Genomic DNA, 24,381 nt, shown 5'->3' with positions numbered 1-24,381 from the left:
ATTACTGCCCTCATCAGGACTTGGCATAGAAGTCAAAGGCACCAGTTTAGGGTGCAGGTCCAACAAGCAAATAGAAATGCAAGCTATTGCAAGACGATTCAAGCACAAGAGTAAAAATATCCTACGACAATCATGTATGACAATGGTGAAACTGGTGGTGCAATACTATGTACAGGTTTAAGCTCTCCACTCAAGAGCAGATATATTAATCATAGGAGTGTAATAATATTAAGCAGAATAATTTCTGGAATAGTGATGTGTGTGAGTTATCCTATAGGAAGAGTTTAAGCTGACTAGATCTACACTGGATTTCAGAGGAATGAGCGATATGCAGAACTGAAACAGGCTAATAATCCTTTTCACTTGCCTACATTGGGCTCATATCCATCTATGCATGGCCCATCCAAATATCTTTTAAATGTTGTAATTACATTTAACTCTACCCACTTCCTCTGGCAGTTTGTTCCCTTTAACCACCATCATGTGTGGAAAAATTTAGCCCCCAGAGTGCTTTCAGATCCTAAACCTGCACCATCTCATTTTAGACTTCAACAAAAGGAAAATGACATCCACAGGTTCCTTACCTATGCCCCTCATGAAATTACAAATCTCTGTGAGGTCACCTTCAGATTCCTGCATTCCAATGAGAATAAACCCAACCAATTCAATCACTCCTTATAAGTATGGCCTTCTATTTTACAATAGGGTCTTTTACGAGACTCTTGGATAGGTACATGGAGCTTAGGAAAATAGAGGACTATGAGTAACCCTAGGTAATCTCTAAAGTAAGTACATGTTTGGCACAGCATTGTGGGCCAAAGTGCCTGTATTGTGCTGTAGGCTTTCTATGTTCTTATGTTTCTATAAATTTCTTCAGCATTCTTTTTAAAGCTACCCCATCCTTGCTGCAGCGTGTCAATTGACAGTGTAGACAATTCTTCAGGTGCTGAATGACCAATGTTCTATACAGGCACACGATGATAAACTATTGTAATACACAAAATTCTCACAGGTAGACATAGGGATGATGATTTCCACAACTGAGGTGTCTAGAATCAGTAGTCTCAGCCTCAAAATAACACGGCATGCCATCTAAGGTGAAATGACATTTTTTTTTTAAATGTAGTGAGCGCTGATCAGTGGAATACTCTACCCAAGGAGGTGCTGGTCCTAAAGGTTTGAATATTAATGGATCTAGGGATACTTTAGTACAGGAAAGTAGTGCCTTGTGGCAGTATTATCTTATTAAATGGCAAACCAGAGATTGGACTGAATGGCCTACTCATGTTTTTTACTTCATGCTCTTATCTGTTTATCTGCTTTTACATTCAAACAGTTTCAAATTCAGACCATTGCTTTCAGAAATGTTTTAATTTTACAAGTATGAAATCTCATTCCATTCGGAGAAGATTAATGCCAGGTTTAAAAATGGTGTTACTTTAACATTTCTTTTATCCTTATTCCTCTATCCCAATGGACTGTAATTTGTCTTTCTGCACACAACTTTCTCATCTTTGCTCCAATTTTTAATAAGCTATTTTGCATTGTTCTACACTTAAATGTGATTGCTTGGAGAGTACTGGGGAAGCATATAGAAGATAAATTAAAATAGTAGCTGTCAAGCCCATACATCAGTGCAACTGTATGCAAATATGCAGGTGACAAAGGCACACAGCTGGTAGTACAGCCGATTTCAGATCCAGCAACTCAGGTTCAATCCTGGCCTCCAGTACTCTCTTGTGGAGTCAGCACAGTCTCCTTGATGATATGGGTTGATAGTTTAATTGGCTACTATAAACTGCCTCTGGTCTGCAGATGAGTGGTATAACCTAGTGGAGTTGCTACCAATATTAGGGAAAATAAAATGGGTTGAGTCTTACCAAAAGGTTTGAGCCCAAAACATCTGCTATACTTCCACCCCCCCCCCCACCCCCCGATAGATGCTGCCTGGCTTGCTGAGTTCCTCCAGCATTTTGAGTGTTACATGGGATTAGTGCATGTGGCTACTCATTAGTTAGCATAGATATAGTGGACCAAAGGATATCCCACTACTGTACAACTAACAAAAACATTCCTTTACCACAGAAAACTTTTGCTTTTGAAGTGATATCACTAACTTAGTCAAGGTATTAATTATCTTAATCAATTAGTATGATTAATATTTAATTACTTTGTTATAATAGCCACATTTCAAATCTTTGTCCTTAAAAATTTCAATCATCCTGCATGAAAATTTCAGTAATCCACATACAAAAATTCCTATGATTTAATTATGACTAATAATTATGCATCTGCTTTATTGAAGGCATTGGTTACATTTATGAATAGTCTGCTTTCTATATTTTTGATAGTGTGTATTTTATTTTTGGAGAACCTTAGCTCCATCTACAAACATAAGTGCATTTTCACCAGCTTAAATATTTAAGTTTTGAAACCAACATAGGTTGACACAATAAAATTGTAAAGCTTCTTAATATGCATTTATGAACCAGGAAGCTACATGGTTCCTTTGATATTTTGTCATCATCAATTATACCATTATTGGTCCCTGTGCCTAGACCTCATCTTACCCTCAATGTTGAATCCTAGTTGTCTTGACTATAGAACACAGAAGAGTACAGCACAGTAAGGCCCTTCGGCCCACAATGTTGTGCTGACCCTTAAACCCTACCTCCCATATAACCCCCACCTTAAGTCCATATACCTATCTAGCAGTCTCTTAAATTTCACTAGTGTATCTGCCTCCACCACTGACTCAAGCAGTGCATTCCACGCACCAACCACTCTGAGTAAAAAACCTTCCTCTAATATCCCCCTTGAACTTCCTACCCCTTACCTTAAAGCCATGTCCTCTTGTACTAAGCGTGGTGCCCTGGGGAAGAGGCGCTGGCTGTCCACTCTATCTATTCCTCTTAATATCTTGTATACCTCTATCACGTCTCCTCTCATCCTCCTTCTCTGCAAAGAGTAAAGCCCTAGCTCCCTTAATCTCTGATCATAATGCATACTCTCTAAACCAGGCAGCATCCTGGTAAATCTCCTCTGTACCCTTTCCAATGCTTCCACTTCCTTCCTATAGTAAGGTAATCAGAACTGGACACAGTACTCCAAGTGTGCCCTAACCAGAGTTTTATAGAGCTGCATCATTACCCTGCAACTCTTAAACTCTATCCCTTGACTTATGAAAGCTAACACTCCATAAGCTTTCTTAACTACTCTATCTACCTGAGAGGCAACTTTCAGGGATCTATGGACATGTACCCCCAGATCCCTCTGCTCCACCACACTACCAAATATCCTGCCATTTACTTTGTACTCTGCCTTGGAGTTTGTCCTGCCAAAGTGTACCACCTCCAGGTTGAACTCCATCTGCCACTTCTCAGCCCACTTCTGCATCCTATCAATGTCTCTCTGCAATCTTTGACAATCCTCTACACTATCTACAACACCACCAACCTCTGTGTCATCTGCAAACTTGCCAACCCACCCTCCTACCCCCACATCCAGGTCGTTAATAAAAATCACGAAAAGTAGAGGTCCCAGAACCGATCCTTGTGGGACACCACTAGTCACAACCCTCCAATCCGAATGTACTCCCTCCACCATGACCCTCTGCTTTCTGCAGGCAAGCCAATTCTGAATCTACCTGGCCAAACTTCCCTGGATCCATGCCTTCTGACTTTCTGAATTCCAAAATGCTCAGAATTCCAAAAAAAAATACAACCCAAAATATTTTTTCCTCACCTTGGCACTCTAGGGTCATTCCCTTACTCCAGGACTATATTTCCTAATTTTGGATAGGAACATCTCTAAAGTTGTTTCAGAATTATGCATTTTATAATGCTTTTAATGGATACATGCTCTTGTTTCAAGAGAACACCCTCATCCTAGGGAGCTGGTACATTGCAGCACCCCTCAAGGATGAAAAAACACAAACTCTGGGTCTAAAGAGAGGTGTGGGGGTGGCTGAAGGGCAAACAGAATGTAACTCTTTGCTTAAAAGGAAACAATGATATGGAGCATCTTGCCTATAATTTAGAGCTTTCATCAGTGCAGAATTTGGCTGATAATTGTTCTTTAAAAAGGGCACAAATAATTCGTAATATGCATGTAGTTGAACAAAATCATTCAGTCAGTTTAGGGAGGTATATGATGTGCATAATCTCACAAATCCAGTTATTTTGGTACGTGTCCAGTAGATAGTTAGGAAATTAGAAAGAATATGTAAAGGCTTTCAAAATATACCCATTTGTAGAGCAAAAGGGAAAGCTTAAAACAGAGCCCATAAATAACCTGGAAAATGATCAGCAGAAAGCTGAAAATTTTGAATTTTGTTCTGGCAGAATACAAGGAAGATCAGTTTCCATTCTGATCAATTGAAGATTACAAATGTCCTAGATGAGTTTGGTTTAAATTTACACTTGAAGTCTTTTTTTTGCGCAAAGATTTCAATTATCAGGGCTAAAAACAGTCAACCCAATGGGATATTATGCCCCACGAGTATTGTAACTAAGTGAAGAAAAAACTTATAACCAAGCTAAAACAAGCCAACAATGAATCATTGTCATATTATTAATTTCTGCTCCCTGAAAGGAAGAGATGGTAGCTCTACAATACTTTCTGGGTCATTACAATAACTGCCATCCATCATATAGTAGCTCAACTTAACCATAAAGTTCAATTGAAATAGCTAGGAATATTTATTTGAATAACATACTGTGTTACCCTTAAGGCATTTATTTGACTTTGTTGGGTCTACGCTTTAAATGATTTGTTTGCAACTATTTTCTAGTTAAAGGTTGATAATTATGTTACAGTCTAACAAAGGTAAATTCATTGTCTACGGTATATCACGGCATGTGATGACGCCACCTCCGGTTTCGCCGCGTCTTATGTGTAACTCCGGTTTGGGAAGGTGTAAAGGTGGGGCCATGCGTGCAGCATGATCGTGAAGAGCTCCGTTTCTACCCACAAAGAAACATTATAGAAGCAACGCCGTAAGTTCATAAGAATGTATTTGAAGTAAAAATATTAACACGGTTTCTGTTAAGGAAGCAGCGGTTGGGGCGGTGCGCGTGCCGACTTTTCAATTTCAAATGCGGGGTAGGCTCGAGCTCGGCGGGGGTTTGATGCGACCCCCTCGCCCGCTACGTGGGACGGCTGGAGACACTCGCTAAAAGAGAGCGCGCGTGGTCTCCAGAATGAAACAGACGCTGTATATGTTTGTATTTTTTTTAATCAATAGTTTTCACCATACAATGTTAATGTGGAAGAGTGAACAGTAAATGGTTAACCTTACTACGAATCTCTCTTCATTGGCTCCGGTTCAACTTGGTGTTTAGTCAGAGTTTCAACGCACTGCACGAGAACACTACAGTGAAAAGGCGTCATCATTAGACTTTTCGACAAGTGGTATGATGGCTTTGCGATCAAGCACCAAGTTGCTTGCACTCAGCGCCAAGAGCAGTAGAACATTGACAAGTGTGGCTGCCCTTGCAAGAGCTAAAGCAGAAGCCGCCAAGGTGCGAGTGTCATACGCTAACCAAGAAGCAAAACTGAAAATGGAAAAGGCTGCCAGAGAAGTGGAAAACCGGTTGGAAAAGGCAAGGATAGATACAGAGTTAGAAGTGCTGACACTACAACGAGAAGCTGATGCGGCTGCAGTTGAAGTACAAGTGTTAGAAAACGCTGAAGAAATGCACGTTCTAGATGAAGCTGAAAAATCTATGTTAGAAAGGGTCAAATTGGAACGCACCAGCAAATATGTCCAATCTCAAATTGACCTGCAGATTCATTCTCCCTCTCCATACTTGCCTGTTGGCGTCCCATCTCATGTGAAATCACAGGGAAGCTTTGTTGCATTGCGTCCACTTGGAGAAGACAACTCACAGTATGAAAGGGCTGCTACGAATACTTCCTGACACCAAACTTACCAGATCCGGCGAGATCAGAGACAAAGGCTGAAGTCAGAACATCAAATCCCATCATGAACGTACACGCTCAGTCATACGTTCCCCAACATATTACCCCAGCTAGCACGCCACCTGCAGCAGAACCCTTGGCACAGTATTTAACGTGACGAATCCTTGTCGATTCAGGACTGTACCAGTTTGATGATAAGCCTGAAAATTACCATGCGTGGTACTCCACATTCACCAGCGCCACTGGCGGAGTCCAGCTGACAGCAATCCAAGAGTTGGACCTTATGACTAAATGACTGGGAAAGGAATCAAGTGAACAGGTGAAATGCATACGCTCAGTATACGTCAGCAACCCCAAGCTAGCCTTACACAAAGCATGGGAGAGACTTCGGGACTGCTATGCGGCCCCTGAAATTATTGAGAAGGCACTATTTCAACGGCTGGACAATTTTCCTAGGGTGTCAGCCAAGGACCACACTAAATTACAAGAACTCGGAGATTTACTCATGGAGATTCAAGGTGCTAAAGAAGACGGCCATTTACCTAGCCTGTCGTATCTGGATACCTCAAGCGGAGTTGGACCAATTGTGGACAAGCTTCCATTTGGGCTGCAGGAAAGATGGGTGTCTATTGGCTCAGAGTACAAGGAAGAGAACGGTGGTCGATTCCCTCCCTTTGAATATTTTAGTAGGTTTGAATGCAAGGAGGCGAAACGACCCTAGCTTCATGAATCAAGGCAGCACCACAACTTACACCAAGCCAGTCAAACCCATCTTGAACAATTTTGTCATCAATAAATCTGTCTCAGTGCATAAAACCGGTCTCCGCAATTAACGATGACCCTAGAAAGAATTGTCCATTGCACAACAAACCCACCCCCTCAAATATGCAGAATGTTTTGAAACAAACCCTTTGACGAAAGAAAGGCCCTTCTCAAGGAAAAGAGAATATGTTTTAAGTGCTGTTCCTCTACCTCCCACCTCGCTAAAGAGTGTACGTTCCCCGTAAAGCGCTCAGAATGTAACAGCACTAATCATGATGGGGCCATGCATCCCAGCCCGTCACCGCAAATTGCCAAGGCTCCTCTACTCCCACAAGAGGATGGCGGGGAGGGAGAGCATCACTCTGATACAACTATTGTCAGCTCAAGCTGCACAGAAGTTTGCAGTCCAGGTCAGTCGAGCTGTTCTTGCTCAAAAATTTGCCTTACTAAGGTATACCCTAAGGGAGCCAAAGACAAGGCCATCAAAGCCTATGTAATTCTGGACGACCAGAGCAACCACTCACTAGTGAGACCAGAGTTCTTTGAGTTGTTCAGCGTAAAGGGTAATCCATTCCCATACTACCTCAGAACTTGCTCTGGCATCGCAGAAACATATGGCAGGAAGGCAGAAGGCTTCCAGCTTGAGTCGCTGGATGGCAAAGTCATCGTCAGTCTCCCTCCACTCTTAAGTGTGTAATGAGATCTTAAGTAACCGATCCGAAGTTCCAACGCCAAGCACAGTGCTACACCAGCCCCATCTCCACCACATTGCCAAGCACATCCCAGAACTGGATCTGGAAGCAGAAATACTCCTGCTACTTGGAAGAGACGTTCTTAGGGTGCACAAAGTCAGGCAGCAGGTCAATGGACCATACAACGCCCGCTTCGCCCAACGTCTGGATCTGGGCTGAGTGGTGATAGGAGAGGTGTGCCCTGGCAATGTACACAAACTGACAGTTAACACGCTCAAGACTAACGTGCTAGAGAGAGGCCGCTACTCAATTTCTCAGCCCTCCACAATTGTTGCGTGTATCAAGGAAGCACAACAAAGGCACGAGCATAGTAAAGTAACTGAGAAGACATTGGGACAGTCAGTCTTCGCTCAAACTAAGCACGATAATAAACTTGCTCCATCGGTGGAAGACGCCATCTTCTTAAAAATAATGGACACAAAGGTCTTTAGAGACAAAGCAAACAACTGGGTCGCCCCACTACCATTCAGAGTACCATGCCAGCACTTGCCAAACAACAAAGAGCAGGCAGGCAACCGGTTCACATCTTTACAACGAACCCTGAAAAGGAAACCTGAGACCAGTTACAGAGGTCGTTCTACTTCTACCTAAAGACTGATCCGGAGACTAAAGTTCTATACCATGTTTATAGTGACCTTACAAAGGTCAGGTGGGGAGTGTGTTGCCCTTAAGGCACTTATTTGACTTTGTTGGGTCTACGCTTTAATAATTTGCTTGTAACTATTTTCTAGTTAAAGTCAAAGGTTGATATCTAAGTTACAGTATAACAAAGGTAAATTCATTGTCTATGGTATATCGCGGCATGTGATGATGTCACCTCCGGTTTCGTCGCGTCTTGTGTAACCTCCGGTTCAGAGAAGATGTGAAGGTGGGTGCCATGCGTGCGGCATGATCGTGAAGAGCTCCGTTTCTACCCACAAAGAAACATTATAGAAGCAACGCCGTAAGGTCATAAGAATGTATTTGAAGTAAAAATATTAACACGGTTTCTGTTAAGGAAGCGGCGGTTGGAGCGGCGTGCGTGCCGGCTTTTCAATTTCAAACGCGGGGTGGGCTCGAGCCCGGCGGGGGTTTGATGCAACCCCCTCGCCCGCTACTCGGGGCGGCTGGGGACACTCGCTAAAAGAAGAGAGCGCGCATGGTCTCCAGAATGAAACAGACGCTGTATATGTTTGTTAAAAATGCAAACAACAGGAATTCTGCAGATGCTGGAAGTTCAAGTAACACACATCAAAGTTGCTGGTGAACGCAGCAGGCCAGGCAGCATCTCTAGGAAGAGGTACAATCGACGTTTCAGGCCGAGACCCTTCGTGCCTGTATATGTTTGTATTTTTTTTAAATCAACAGTTTTCACTATACGATGTTAATGTGGAAGAGTGAACAGTAAATAGTTAACCTTACTACGACCCTGTCTTCATTGACTCCGGTTTAACTTGGTGTTTAGTCAGAGTATCAACACACTGCACGAGAACACTACACATACAATTTTGTACAGATTCATAGTTTCATACAGTTAAGGACAAAAATATGTCTGCTTAACTTGCTGACCATCTAGATGGAAAGTAGTTTGTTTGAAGAACAGCATGATGGAAAAACACTTGTGCAAGAGTTTCAGATACAAAAATTTTACTTATGATCAACTATATGTACGTATCAGTAGCAATAGCTCGAAATTTGTATTTCCTTACATTTACATTACTAAGTATTTTCTACGAACAGCTCTTTCATGCCCCTTTCCTCTCAAAAACAATACACACACAACAAATATATGGAGCAGAATTATATTCAGCTGGATTAGAGTTTATTTAATTTTGTTTTAAAATTATCGGACATCCAACCTTTGTGTTACGATAAACTAAGAACAGTATCATCCAACAAACAATTGTCTCAGCATGAACATTAAATAGAGACAAAAATCTATTTCTTGATGTAATAAGGCAAATTGCCCAATATAACAACTTACAAAAAAACTTGTAATTGACTCAGATATCAAAGCCTAAATTATGATCACAACTCTTCAAAATACAAATTTGCATTTGCCTAAGCAACATTGACAGGCTTGCATTTTTCAATTAAAGTAAGACTTTTCCCTCATTTCTGTCTAAAGAACAAGGTGGGATCTGTTGGAAAAGTTTCAGTAATCACAAAGGTGGTTACATTTGAGAGCAAGTTAAACAAGAAATATCAATGGACAAGCTGATATGGGCCTGTTCAAACCACAACGAAACTCATTCTTTCTTAAAAGGTTCACAAATGCTCATTGATCACTGGTTAGTAAACAATGTGGAAAATGAAAACCATATCTCATAGCATCCTTTGGCAGGAGAATTGGAACAATTTTATTTAGGACAAACATAATCAGAAAAGAACCTCATAACTGGTTACTTTCCTGTAGGTACGCAACCAAACTACACAAATTGCCCCAAATTAGGCTTCACTAATGCCTTGAACAATTTCAACATTAACAACCCAAGTCCTGTACTCAACACATTAACTTATGAAGGACAATGTGCCAAAAGCTTTCTTTATGACCCTATCTACCTGTGACAACATTTCCAAAGAATTATGGATCTGTCTTCCCAGAGCCCCCTGTACTACCACACTCTACTGTTCTCTGTACAAGACCTACCTCGGCTGGTCCTTCCAAAGTACAACATCTCACATGTCTATATTAAATTCCATCTGTCCATTTTTCCAGGTAGTCCAAAATCCTCACTGTCCACTACAACCTCAATCTTAGTGTCATCTGCAAATTTGGTGATCCAGTTTAACATGTTATCATCCAGATCATTGATACAGAAAACAACAGACCCAGCTTCATCACTGCTAGTCAAAACCTCCAGTCAGAGGCAACCATCTACAAACACTCTCTGGCTTCTTCTGCTAGGCCAATGTCCAATCCAGTTAACAATCTTATCTACTGAACTTTCTTGACCAACATCCCATGCCGGACCTTGTCAAATGCCTTGCTAGTCCATGTAGACAATATCCACTGCCTTGCCTTCATCAACTTTCCAGGCAACTTCTTTGAAAAACTCCAAGATTGGTTAGACATAGCCTACCATGCACAAAGTCATGCTGACTGTCCCTAATCAGCCCCTATCTAAAAGCTTGTACATAATCCCTTAGAATACCTTCCAATAACTTGCCCACTACCGATGTTAGGCTCAGTTGCTTACAATTTCCTGGCTTATTCTTACAGCCTTTCTTAAAAAGAGGAACTTTAGCCATCACCAATCCACCAGCACTTCACCCATGGCCAAAGATGTTTTAAATCTCTGCTGAGCCCCTACAATTTCTGCACTAGCCTCCCACAATCTCCAAAGGAATACCTCATCATGCCCTGGGGATTTATCCACCCCAAATTGACTTAAGACAGCAAATACCTCCTCCTCTGTAATCTGTATAGGGTTCACGACCCAAGTGCTGTATTGTCTCATAATACAGATTGTCCGCATTCTGAGTAAATGTAAAAGGCAAAAAAGAATCCATTTAAAATCTCCCCCACCTCTTTTGGCTCAACACATATTACCATGCTGATGTTTGAGACTTATTTTGGCCCTTGTTATTCTTTTCTTCTTAACAGAAGCCCCAAGGACTCTCCTTCACCTTGTCTGCTCGAGTAACTTCATGCCTTCTTTTAGCCTTCATGATTCCCTTCTCAAGCGTTCTCTTGCAGTTCTTATACTCAAATACCTTATTTTGTTCCTCCTGCCTCTACCTGCAATTCACCTCCTTTTGCTTAACCAGTGCCTCAATATCTCTCTCAAAAAAAGTTCCCTAAACCTGTTATCCTTGGCTTTTTATCCTGAGAGGCCTATACAAGCACTTCACTCTTAAAATTTCACTTTTGAAGGCCTCCCACTTACCAAATACACCTTTACCTATCCTGATCCACACTTGCCAGATCCTTTCTGATACCATCAAAATTTGCTTTTCTCCAATTTAGACCTCTCCTTCTCCATAATTACCTTGAAACTAATGGCATTATGATCACTAGATGCAAAGTGTTCTCCTACACAATCGTCTGTCACCCGCCCTGCCTTATTCCCTAAAAGACGATAGAGAGTCGTGCTCTCTCTAGTTTGGATTTCTACATAATGATTAAGGAAAATTCCCTGAGCAAATTTGACAAACTCTTTCCCATCTAGTCCTCTTACAGTATGGGAGTCCCAGTCAAAATGTTGAAAGTTAAAATTACCTATCACAAACACATCAACCCAAACAAGATGCTGGAGGAACTCAGCAGGTCAGGCAGCATCTATGGAAAAGAGTTTCACACTGAGACCCTTCATCAGTACTTGCGTTTCTTGCAACAGACTGCAATTTCTCTACAAATTCTTTCCTCCAAATCCTGCGGACTGTTAGATGTCTATAATACAATTCCATTACGTGGTCACACCTTTCGTATTCCCTAGTTATAATCACAAAGCTTCACTAGGTAAGCTCTGGGCTGACTGAGCACTGCCGTGACATTTTCCCCGATTAGAAATGCCACCCCTTCCACTCTACCATGTCTAAAATAACAGCACCCTGGAATATTGAGCTGCCAATCTTGCCCCTTCTGCAAATGAGTCTCACTAATGGCCAAATGTCACAATTCTACATGCAAATGAGTCTCACTAATGGCCAAATTTCACAATCCTACATACTTAAGCTCAACTACCTTTCTTTGCATTAAAATATACACAACTTGGAACATTTGTCCCACAATGCTCAATCTTTGATTCCTGACCTTTTACATAGGTTTATCGTCTTTCTCCACAATTACTCCACTAACGGTTCTAGTGTTTTGTTTCCCATTTATCTGCAACTCTAGTTGAAACCTCCATACAGCATTAGCAAACCATTCTGCTAGGATATTTGTGCACCTCCAGTTCCCTAACACTCTAAACTCACTTTGCAGAACCTTGTTACTCATCCTACCCATGTTATTGGTACCAACATGGGCACAACTTCTGGCTGCTCACCCTCCAATTCAAGAACGTTGTGTGTTCCTGACACTAGGCAACAAGCCACCTAGAAATTTCATTCTCTTCAACAGAATCTCCTTTCTGTTCCTTTAACCAATGAACTCCCCCATCACTACAGCTTGCCTCTTGACCCCTTTTTCTTCTGAGCCACAGACCCGATTGCTGTGGCTTTCCACTCCCCACAACAGTATCCAAAGTTGATTGTCAAGAGAACAGCAACAGGGGTACTCTGCACTAACTACTTACACCCTTTCCCCTTCCCGATGTTCACTCAGTTATCTGTGTTCTGCATCATGGGTGTAACTACCTCTCTGTGTGTCCTATTAACCCCTCAGCCTCCCGAACGAATTGGAATTCATCCAGTTCCAGCTCCAACTCCTTAACATGGAGTGTTGGAAGCTGCAGCTGGATGCACTCCTTGCAGGTGTAGTCATCAGGGACACTGGAGAATTCTCTGCCTTCCCACATCCCACAAAATGACTTTCCAGTGTCCTGTCTGGCATCCCCACTGCTCTAGATGTGTATAACGAGAAAATATATATTTTTAAATCTACCTACAAGCCTAAGCCTCTCTTCAATGAGAGTCTCAACTTCCCACTCCAACATTGGTCCACTTACATGATGGCCACTCCACTTAAAACTAGCTTTCTTAAAAAAAAAAAAAAAAAAAATTGGTCCTTGCCAAGTGCTTAATTATGCACAACCCAATGTCTTCTTGGGAACTGTCGTGCACAAAATGTTGCTGGAACTTGAGGACCTTAGTTAAAGCACAAGTGGTGGACACAGGGACAATTTCAACATTTGAGAGAAATTTGGATAGGTACATGGATGAGAGGGATATGGAGGGCTATGGCCTGTGTGCAGGTTGATGGGAGTAGGCAGATTAATGGTTCGGCACACACTAGATGTGCTGAAGAGCTTGTTATTGTTCTGTAGTGTTGTACAACCTTATGACTTAATGTAAAATGTGAAGTTACTAAATTTGGATAGCAGTTTTACTTTCCAGAGGTTGTATTTACAACTTAAAGGTTTGATCTTGACTTGTAATTGGATCTTAGATTCAACAAAAAAAACACTAAGTAAAAGAAGAAAACTTCTTGTCGATTAACATTAAGATAATGCAGTCTGGTTTGTAATTTCACAGATGTTTAGTGAATGTGTAATCAGTAATTGTACCTGGTTGTTTTTCAATATTCACAATATAAAAATAAATTTGCCAATAGTACTCTAGATTACATCAATCAAAATAGCTTCAGGTGGGCAATTGTGGGAAATATTATGTTTGCACCATAACAGAGACAAAAATCAATAATCTCAAGAGACTCATGATTACACAAAGTCAAGCAGCATGCAGTGAGATTCAAGTTCATTATTCCACTTAAAATTACCATTTCGTTAATAATCCACTGTGGTGAAAACAGATTTAGTTCCTATCACCCAAAGGGAGTTGAAAATAGTAATAACAATCATTCCTTCAATTTGCTCTGAAGTCGGAAGCACCTCAGTTCAGTAGTCGTTCCTGTATAAGCTATCTTCAGATGCACGAGGGCAGATACATTTCAATCAGCAGTCTCCAACTACCGGGCCGCAAAGCATGTGCTATCGGGCCACGAGGAAACGATACAAGTCAGCTGCACCTTTCCTCATTCCCTGTCATGTACTGTTGAACCTTGAACATAGGGTTGCCAACTGACCTGTATTTGCTGGGACATCCTGTATATTGGGCTAAATTGGTTTGTCCCATACGGGACCGCCCTTGTCCCGTATTTCCTCTGCTAAGGTACAGCGTTCCTATAAAACCTTTTGTGCCGAAACGGCGTAAAGCGAAGAAGCAATTACCATATATATGGGAAAAATTTTTTCAGCGTTCCCAGACCCCAAAAATAACCTACCAAATAATACACAAAACCTAAAATAACACTAACATATCATTCCTGCTTTTACTATATGATAAATACACAGATAAAGTAGAAATAATGTATGTACAGCGTAGTTGGGAAGATTAAGCCAAAACCAATTTGTGTGTGGGGGGGGGGGGGGGGAGCGGCAGGAGGAGAAAAAAAAAAATCGGTATGTATGCGCATGTCACACGCGCGCATAACAGGTGCCCGCACAAGGCTTCATGGTCATGGTAGTCTTTCTCGGGGTAAACACAAGTGTCCCGTATTTGACTGCTACTTTTGTCCCTTATTTGGGAGTGAGAACGTTGGCAACCCTAACTGTAAAAGACATGTTGAGGTGGAGTTTAACCCTACTTGAAAACCCCCGGTCGGCTGGTCCGCAAGAATATTGTCAATATTAAACTGGTCCGCCGCAGTGCAAAAAAGGTTGGGGACTCCTGAACTAGATTGCATTTGATAAAAATAAAAACAATTGCAAAATGAAAATGTATAACAGAAGTCCTCTTGTTTGGAACTTGTGGCTCATGCTTCTAATTTCTGAAGAGACTGAGAGAGCAGGTCTATGTACACTATGACTTTCTACACATGTGCAGTGAGGAGGATCCTAACATGCAACATCAGTGTGGTCTGGAAACAGACAGGAGGGCTCTACAACAGGTGGTCAAAATGGCCCAGCCCAATGCATCACTGGCACCAACTAACCACCATCAGGGGTGTAAATACAGAAAGATGCGGGTAAAAGGCCAGCATGAGGGATCACACCCACCCCACCCATGGACTGTTTGTGCCATCTTCATCAGGGAAGAGGCTATGCAGCATCCATTTCAGAACCACTCCACTCAAAAAATAGTTACTTCCCCCAAGCCGTCAGGCTGATCAACACCACCACTAAGTAACCCACTCCATCACCACTACATACACTTCACCGAGCATTACTATCAATCCATGTATTACAACAGTTACTTCCATAGTGTTTCATTGTTTCTTTATTGCATTCTTTATGCTTGTTTTTTTTTTATGCTGCATCAGATCCAGAGTAACAATCTTTCCATTCTCCTTTACACGTGTCGAAAAATGACAATACACAATTTTGAATTTTGAATGTTGAGTAATGATTTTACCACAGCACAATAAAGACAGATTCATAACCTCAGGGTGTTTCCAGTAGTAAAACAAAGATGGTTTTCTTTGGTGGATCAAAACATTTACAAATATCAGACCATTTTGTATATCTATATGGGGAAATATTGATCTATATTACGGCATACAATGAGCCTCAAAGCTTTCTTTCTGTCCTATTAGCTAGAGTTCCATAAAAAGAAAAAGGAAAATTAAGAGCCAGATCTTCTTCGAGCAGTAGTTCGGAATTTCCAGCCTCCACAAATTTATAGATGAGGGAAGATAGCTTAGGTAAATTTTGGACTCTTGGAGGACATGGTTGGGAGCTAATAATGGAGAAATAATAAATTGGCAGCATCTAAGTTATTTAATGGCTTTGTGGTCAAAGTCACTAAAAATATATCAATAATATCAAATGTAGGACAAAAGGATGAGAAGAGTTCATTCAAGATCACCAGGGGAAAAATGTTCCAGACAAACTAAAGTCTGATAATTCTCAATCCTCAGTTCTCAAAAGTAGTGACTGTAGAATGAATCATTTGATTAGATCTTCCAAAATTCACCAGATTCTGGAAAGGATTGGAAAAAACACAAATGAAATGCTTTCATTCCAGAAAACAGTCATGAAGGAAAGCATAAAATTACAGGACTATTCTTGGTTATTGGAAAGTTGCTGCAATCTATTAGCAAGTTAGCAGGAGCAGAACATCTCGCCAAAGAAGCCACATTGATTCTGCTTGCTTGTGAAATACAAAGTGAAAATACTTGTCAAATTTAAAGTTCTGAGGACATACCGAGTGAAGGGATACTGGCAAGTTGAAAATAGGAAGAGTTAGGGGCAATACACTCCTGCTATAGTGAAAGGCAAGGCTGGCAGGAATAGAGAAATCCAGCCAACAAGGGAACTGCCACTCCAGCTAAGAAAAAGAGGCTTACCTCAGGTATAACAAGCTGGGATCATACAATTTCCTTTGGGTATAAATGATTTAGGAGTATTCTTGAGTAGACACAAGGTTGTTTTGACAGCTAAGATAAAGAATCCCAGGATCTGACCAACTGTATTCCCAGACATTATGAGAAATCAAGGAAGAAATTGCTAGTACCCTAGTAAGGATACTTGAATCATCGCTAGCCACAGGCATTGTATCCTAATACTGGAGGGTGTCTGGTGTTTTGCATTTAAAAAGGGGCTACAGGACAAGTCAGAGAACTGTAGGCCAATGCTAGAAAAGTTACTAAATGAAATTTAATAGAAAATCTACCTTCAATTAAAAAGACAACAACTTTCAGGGATACTCAGCACAGCATTGTGTATGGGGAATTGTCTCACACATTTGATGAGTGTTCTTTTGAAAAGATAAGCAATAGGTCTGGTATTATTTACTATCTGTATTAACGATTAGCAAGTTTGTGGATGACACCAAAATTGTTGGTTTATATCTGGACCTAGATCAGTTATCAAAGTGGGCCAAGGTTTGGCAGATAGAATTTACCACTGACGAATTCCAGGCATTACATTTTAATTAGTTAATCTCGGGCAGGGAACTTGCAAAGTAAATGGTAGTGCCTGGACAGTGTTGTGTACTCAAGTCTCTCTGTTCTACATGTACCATTCAGCAAATACTTGTACACAAAAGGGGTTGGTGGTGCTGCAGGTTTATTTGAACACATGCTGAAAGAGCTGATGGGAGAGGAATGAAGACCAGAGGTCTCTGATGAGATCAGCAGCTATTGCTGACCATGTCCTAAATCATGGCCTGTCCATGGGCAAGGCAGGTCTTAGGATGCAGCCTAGTGCGCCATGTACATATGCTAACAATTATTCAGAATTTCAGTAATGAGATTCATTAAGACACGACATTGCAAATTTACACCTGTCTGTAATTGAACACAATACAGCTCGTCTTCTGCCAAGTTTGCAGATTATCTAAAGATAGGTGGATTGGGAGAATGGGCAAAGTGGCAGGGTATATCCATATACTTTGGTAGAAGGAATAAAGGTGTAGACTATTCTATGTGATGTTGGGCCACTAATTTTCATCATTAAAAACACAATAGACCAGAGGTGACCATTATTACACTGCATTTCTGTTATCAGAGATGTATGTTTTTTGCCCCCAAAGAGGTGAGCAATTTTGTCTTCGCCTTTAATGTAACGCAGACAGTAAACTGCTGAGATTACAATGAAGACTGCTTTCAATACTTGCACCTCATTCTATTGTTCTTTCAATGTTCTTATTCATGATTGGATTAGTAATCATTATATTTACAATAATGGACTAAGTATCCTGATCTCTGGCATTATACACAGTAAGCAATAGGCATCACACTGTACAACTGACTACACTGTTAATGTATGCCTCAGTGAGAAGGATGAGTGTTTTGCCAATGGTTACCAGTGGTTCCTTATGTGCCTGATGTAATGCTGTGTGCTACTGTTTCAATTGCTCACTTTTGCTGCAAGCATTTATTGTTTTGATTAGCTGAATGGGTTTTGCAGTGAGAATGAGGAGTCTTGCAAAAAGTGTTAGTATTTTGCGGGCAGTGTCAACTGTTTTGAGAATGTGGCTACTAGTTTTGACCAGTGTGGTTAAATGACAAAGAAAAACTAACTCACTGAAAATGGCAACAAGATAGACAGCATAGAGAAGGCAGTGTTTGATTTAACTGTCTTCGTTAGTTAGTGCACTAAATCCAAGAGGTCATGTTAAAGCTGTACAAGGCATTGATGAGACCAAACTTGGAGGAATGAGTACAGTGGGCACTGAGCTATAGGAAGAAGGTCATTAAGCTAAAAGTGTGCAGGGAATGTTTAAGGATATAACCAAGACTTAAGGGCTGAGCTATAAAGAGAAACTAAACAGGCTGGGGCCATGTTTTCTGGAGGGTAGAAGATATGGAATGACCTTAGAGGCAAACAAAATCATGAGGTATAAATGAGGTGAATAGTCAACCTTTCTAAAAATAGGGAGTCTAAAACTAGGTGGCATAGTTTTAAGGTAGTGGAAAAATTTAAACCAGATCTGATGGTCAATATTTTCCAGTGTAGTAGGTATAACAACAATGTTTTAAGGTAATTAGTGAGGTAAGTGGATAGAAAAGGATTGGAAAATATGGGCAAAAAGCAAGCAAATAGGACCGACTCAAGCATTTTGGTTCATCATGGATGAGGTCAAGGGGTCAGTTCCATGCTGTACTACTCCATGATACCCATGTGTAAAGAAACAAAGCTGACATTTCAAATCCAAACCCTAGTCCATATTAGTAAAAGAGGGAAAAAAAAGTTGATTTCAGTTACCCATATCCTTTCCAAACAGTTTAAATGACCAGCAATCAATACTATGGGTATAAGAGCAGGTCACAAGCCATTATTCTGCAGTACAGGTGTATGATTGCCTATGGTGTTCCACCATCTACAAGACAAAATCTGAGAATGGTAGAAAATAGAGGGGGAGAGAACACACCCGTAAGGTGCACCAGAGCCGAGTGTGCAGATGTAGTAACGTGCTTGCCTCGTGTCATAAACTTCCTTTCTAACAAAAGGCAGTACATGACAGGATCTGTACATCCACCTACATATGGGACCTGGTACATCAAATTTGGAGTTTGCTCTTGCAGAGGCTCAGGGATGATGGTATTGAAGGCTGAATGGTGGGTGGATCGAGATACTACAAGATCAATGTTACTTCAGTGATAGAATGTGAACATCTTGTTTCATGGGAAAAGGAAAAGGGTGGCCGAGGTTCTCCGATTTGCAGTGTCACAATGTGCAGAACTATGTAACATGCACTGGAAATGAGATTAGGCTAGACAGTGCTTTTCCTAACTGGTATGGACAAGGTAGTCAAACAGGTTAATTCCATTTTGAAATACATTTGAATTTATCCTGGCATCCATCAAACACAGCAGCATTTAATTGAAAACTCCTGCCTTCAATGTTTAGATTGGGTCATCAGAAATCTGTACATTATTCATAAAAGACTGTTGAGAACTAGGAGAGTTCGCAACTTTACTATCAAAATGACAATGACATTCCATCTCTAGGAACCATTATAGTACTGTGATTTTGCCAGAAATATTATTGGAGGGTTTCATCTATAAAAGCAGGTTAGATTTAGGGAGGTGACAAATGTTTAGTGGTCTGCAAGACAAAGAAAGTAGAAATTCAAAAGGTAGTTTAAAAAAGTTTTAAAAGGACAAGAATTTAAATTCCAGACACTATAGTGACAAAGACAGGAATTTTAAAAAGTACTCAGAGAACCATCAACAATTTCTATTGTAGCATTCAAAAAGGTAAAACAACAATGGAATAAGCTGAGTGCATGTTCAAGGCTTACAATGTGAGCAACTTTAGTTAAAAGTTTGCCCCTTTGATCCATAAGAAGAGATAAAGTAATAAGATGAAGCCAAACAGATGTCTAAAATCTATTATTTAGATTTTGGCTGAAGTATTTCTGATGACCGGAGAGGTTTCATGGTGTAGCAGGGAGGTACTAATCCAACCGCGCTGGCACAGAAAAGTTGCATTATTTTAAAATAGTGTACAATTTTCATAAATATTTTAGTAAGGAGTGTTTGACAAAGTCCTTCAGAGTGGATTATTCAGATCAAGATTCATGTGATCCATGGTGACTTAGCTGCTTGAATTCAGAATCATCTTGCCCTTAAAAAGCAAAGGGTAGTACTTATTAGACTTTCTGGCTGAAGGTCCATGACAAGTGACTTGGATGAAAACGTGGATAGGTAGGTTAGTTAGGCTGCAAGATGATAAAAGATTGGTGGTGTTGTGGATAGTGTAGAATATTAACAAGGGTTTGATGCAGATGTGTGGAGAAGCGACAGATGGGAGTTAATCCTTCCAGATGTGAGATGTTGTACTTTGGGAGATCAAATGTAAAGGGACAGTACACAGATAATGGCAGGTCCCTTCATAATGTTGATGTGCAGAGGAATCATGGAGTCCAGTGCCTTTGCAGGATAAGGCGGTATCTGGCATGCTTAATGCTGGTAGTCATAGCATTGAATTCAACAGCTATAAGTTGCGCTGCAACTTTGTAAAACTCTGGTTAAGCTGCATGTGGAGTATTGCAGTCAATTCTTGTCACTCCGTTGAAGAAGGGATGTGGAGGCTTTTGAGGGAAGATCTCACAGGGGTTTGTAAGAGGCAGAGATACACAGGGTCAAATACCCAAAACTAGTAACATACATTTAGGGAGAAAGGAGGCAAGTTCAAATGAGATGTGTGGGGTGACTGGAATACAATGCCAAGGTGGTATTGGAGACAATTATTATAGAGGCAAAACATCACAGGCCAAAGGTTCCGTTCCTGTGCTGTTCTGTTCGACGTTCTACATCATCTTGATCAAGTTCAAAACAGACATAATAAGACACTCATCTTCTGTCGGCCAATTGAAGATAAATTGAAGATAAATTGTTCACTTCCACTTAAGATTGCTATCAAACATCAAATTCATGGTGTATTTAATAAACACAAGATATTTAAAACATTAAAATTACATTTCAGGCCACAGTAAATCTAAACACTTTCCCACCCTCCCCCCAAATAAGAGAGCTGCAAACTCAAATTTCAGGAAATTGCAGCAGATCCAATACAAAGCATCTTTGACAAGATGTAAAGAGGATAAAGAACTTTGTTCTTACCTTTGAATCTGTTAAAGCATTGATGACATTTCCCAAAGCCAAGAGAGATCGGTTAATATTGGCCCCCTCCCTGAAGCGAGCTGCTTTCATATTCATAGAACTAATACGTTCAGATCCAGCCAAATCAACAAGACACATTTTTGCAATTTTAATGTTTTGATTGATGTTTGCAGTTCTATCTTGCTGCCTTAAATAAATCTGTAAAATGAACCATGTAAGAAATCTGCTGTACAACACCAGAGGCTAGAACTATACTAAAGTTAAAATATTTAACATGCAGTTATCTTCCCTAATGTTTCAGAAAAGTGCATAAAAATAAACCATATAATAAATTGTTTTGTATAAAACACTGAAAAACAAAGGTCTGAAATCCTAGTACAAAACACAAATGAGCTTTCTCTAGCTCCAACTTGGTTCAGTCCATTCCTTGCTGCTTTCTGCATAGTGTGACGAGAGTACACATAGATTAAGATGTTAACTGTCCTGTGCTGGCACCAGTGGGATCAGCAGTTGGTCTGCCACCTGTCTTCAGGAGAAAGAGAGATAAGGAAAACAATGGAGCAGCATTTGGAGATGTGTAATGAAGGGACGGAAGGAGAGCTGTCAAGATCGGCCCCCCCCTTTGAACCTTGAACTGTTTGAAGTGATGGACAGGTGATACCCCAGCAGGGGGATAAAAAGGGACAGGTTCGCTAAGGCAGGACACATACGACACCCCGAGGTAACGAGACCCTGGAAGCGTTGCGTCTCCCACAAGTCGCTGGGAGGTTTTGGAGGGCTGGTCGCGGGACCAAGCCATAGACGTACAGGGTGGAAAGGTACGATCGGCGGGAACCTAGTGTGTGTCTGCCCTTGCCTGGGTGCCAGGTTCACCGCAGAGAAACGATCATATCTGGAAACAGAGGGGTCACGGTCGGTGACCTCAGAAGACATTACAAAGGGCTCGCCCGAAAGCTGACTGCGAAGAATATCGAAGGTCTGTGTGGAAGCCGTTTGAATATTCATTTGTTTTTGCTCTCTCTCTCCTTCCCCCCACTGTCCACCGCCACGGCAGTGATTACTGTGAACTGAACTGAACTCAGTTGAACTGAACTTTGCGTCACTTTGAAACTGGTCATTTACCCCTAGACGACGATAGAGCTTGGTTGATCCTGTTATCCTAATTCTGTGTACATGTGTGTTTATCATTGCTGAACTGTTGCATTTATTACCCTTTTGATTAGAGTACTGTGTTGCTTGTTTCTTTAATAAAACTTTTAGTTCCAGTAGTCCAGACTCCAACTGAGTGATCCATTTCTGCTGGTTTGGCAACCCAGTTACAGGGTACTTAACAATAGCTAGAATAAAACTAGACAATGAAGCTTCTGATAAACTACCAAGAGAAATGAGCTGCATACCAATAACAGAATTGATATTTACTTGTAATTGCTTTCTATTTATAGATTCTTTCTCAAAAAAGTAATTCAAAATCGTATCATAATAGAATGTATACAAAATTATACTTATTTTTTTTTAAATATTTACCTATTCAGAAGAACTAAGAAACCTGGTCAAAATACAAGCAATAGTTCCAGGCTTTTCATAAATTGAAAGATCTGAATTTATAATTTCTGTGTTGGCATTACAGAATGGAAGGTAGCATCAGATTAAAATGAAGAGACTTTATCAATGTTACAGTTCAGAAAACAATATAGAATTAAGTTTCTATCCATGGAAATACCTGAAAGACAGCATGAGAACGTGAAGAATTGGCGTTGGCATCAGTAGGATGTTGTGTTCTATTTTTATTTCCATAATCTAACATCTGAAGGAGCTGTTTCGAAGATGTAGGCTATAAAGAATTGTTACAAGAAAAGAGGCTTTCAGCTTTAGTCAATTTCATTAAGTTAGTCAATATTTTAACAGAATAATTCCCAAACACAATAGTAACGCAAAACGTATAGTTAATGTTCCAGTTTCAATGATGCTTTTTCCAGATTAGCATGCAATATTGAGACCCAATAATTACTGAAAGGGAGCAGAATAGCACACATCTTTCTGCAACTGTCAGTAATGTGGTAGAGAAAGAATTTTTTAAAAAATAATCCCCGACATTTCAATATTTTCAATTTAATAACAAAGATAAAAATTTGTTGAGGTCTCAATTTGCAAAGCAGACAGTTTGAGCTACCAGTAACACTTTATTATACAGCTTACTTTAATGAATTCTTCAGTAGCAAAGTTTTTAAGCCAAAAAAAAGGACATGAACATATCAATTATTTTTAGGTAGTTTTAGCTTTTGAATGCCAATTAGAAAAATTAAAACTTTAATTTGTGCCTAGCTCAGATGGAACATATCCCAGTTCACTATGCCAATGAAGTTCATTTTCAAAATTTAAAACCGCAAATTTTCCACTAAATCAGCAAAACTATTCTTAATAGTGTTAAGTTTTTGACAAAATGGCTCAAGTGTCCCATAATTAACAGAGGGAAATTTGATGAGCTAGATTGATTTTACACCGATGTCACTCAAACTTTTTCAGTAGGATCCTTGGATGGTGAACAGCTATTAAATACCAACTAATTTTACTACCATTCACTCAGGATACAGAATGAAAAATGCATTGCTTCTACCATCATAAAATCTAGCAAACCAGATTAGACAGCTTTGTCATCAGGAAATATTGAGTAGTCTAGGCCTAAAATCAAGCTGAGCAGAATGAGAGGCATTTTCATTGAAACATTCAAAATCTTTATGGAACTTAAGGTAAATGTAAAATTGATATTTCCTCCATTGGAGACCATCTAAAACTTGGGTCAGAGTTTCAAAACAGTGAGCTAGCTATTCAGGGCAGATGAAGTTTCCTAAGAAGCAAAGAATTTTTAGAAAAACAACAGAGATTCAGTTGATGAGTATATATAAAACCCCAATTAAGGGATATGGAAGATAGGACAGGAAAATAGTGCCAAGATAAAAGATCATCCATAACCTTAATACATGATAAAACAAGCATGAGGGGGTTGAATGGACTACTTCAAAAAAAATGTTTTTTATGATTTGTTTACTCATTCCTTGACTGACAAAAATCAGTTGCAGACTTCTGATACAAATTGGTTTGGCAACATTTTTATTAAAGTGCAAGCATTACATCAATTGTTCATCTCCACCCTCCCCCCCCCCAAATTAAATGTGCAATGCACTGTTCAAGGCTTCTTCATGAGTGGGGAAAAAGTTAGCTGGATCTAATGGCCACTGCTTCAACCATTACTAAACCAATATGCTTCATTGAAATGAGAATTGTAAAATATAG

The 24,381-nt window shown here is 40.2% G+C and overlaps 1 protein-coding gene across 4 annotated transcripts in view; it reads right to left on the bottom strand.

Annotated features, from left to right (window-relative positions):
* Nucleotides 1-24,381, bottom strand: part of kif18a (kinesin family member 18A) — a 118,923-nt gene that overhangs the window by 80,488 nt on the left and 14,054 nt on the right. For all 4 annotated transcript variants that reach the window (XM_063061759.1, XM_063061762.1, XM_063061760.1 and 1 more), the window contains 2 exons: nucleotides 22,811-22,921; nucleotides 21,091-21,288 (listed from right to left, as the gene is read on the bottom strand). In XM_063061759.1, the coding sequence (XP_062917829.1) occupies nucleotides 21,091-21,288; nucleotides 22,811-22,921 (309 nt within the window). The remainder of the gene's footprint in view (nucleotides 1-21,090; nucleotides 21,289-22,810; nucleotides 22,922-24,381) is intronic.

This window comes from Mobula hypostoma, chromosome 11 (genome assembly GCF_963921235.1).
Source record: "Mobula hypostoma chromosome 11, sMobHyp1.1, whole genome shotgun sequence".
In the NCBI taxonomy this organism is placed as follows: domain Eukaryota; kingdom Metazoa; phylum Chordata; class Chondrichthyes; order Myliobatiformes; family Myliobatidae; genus Mobula; species Mobula hypostoma.
The sequence above is the reverse complement of the archived record's forward strand: the minus strand, read 5'-3'. Positions and strand labels throughout refer to the sequence as shown.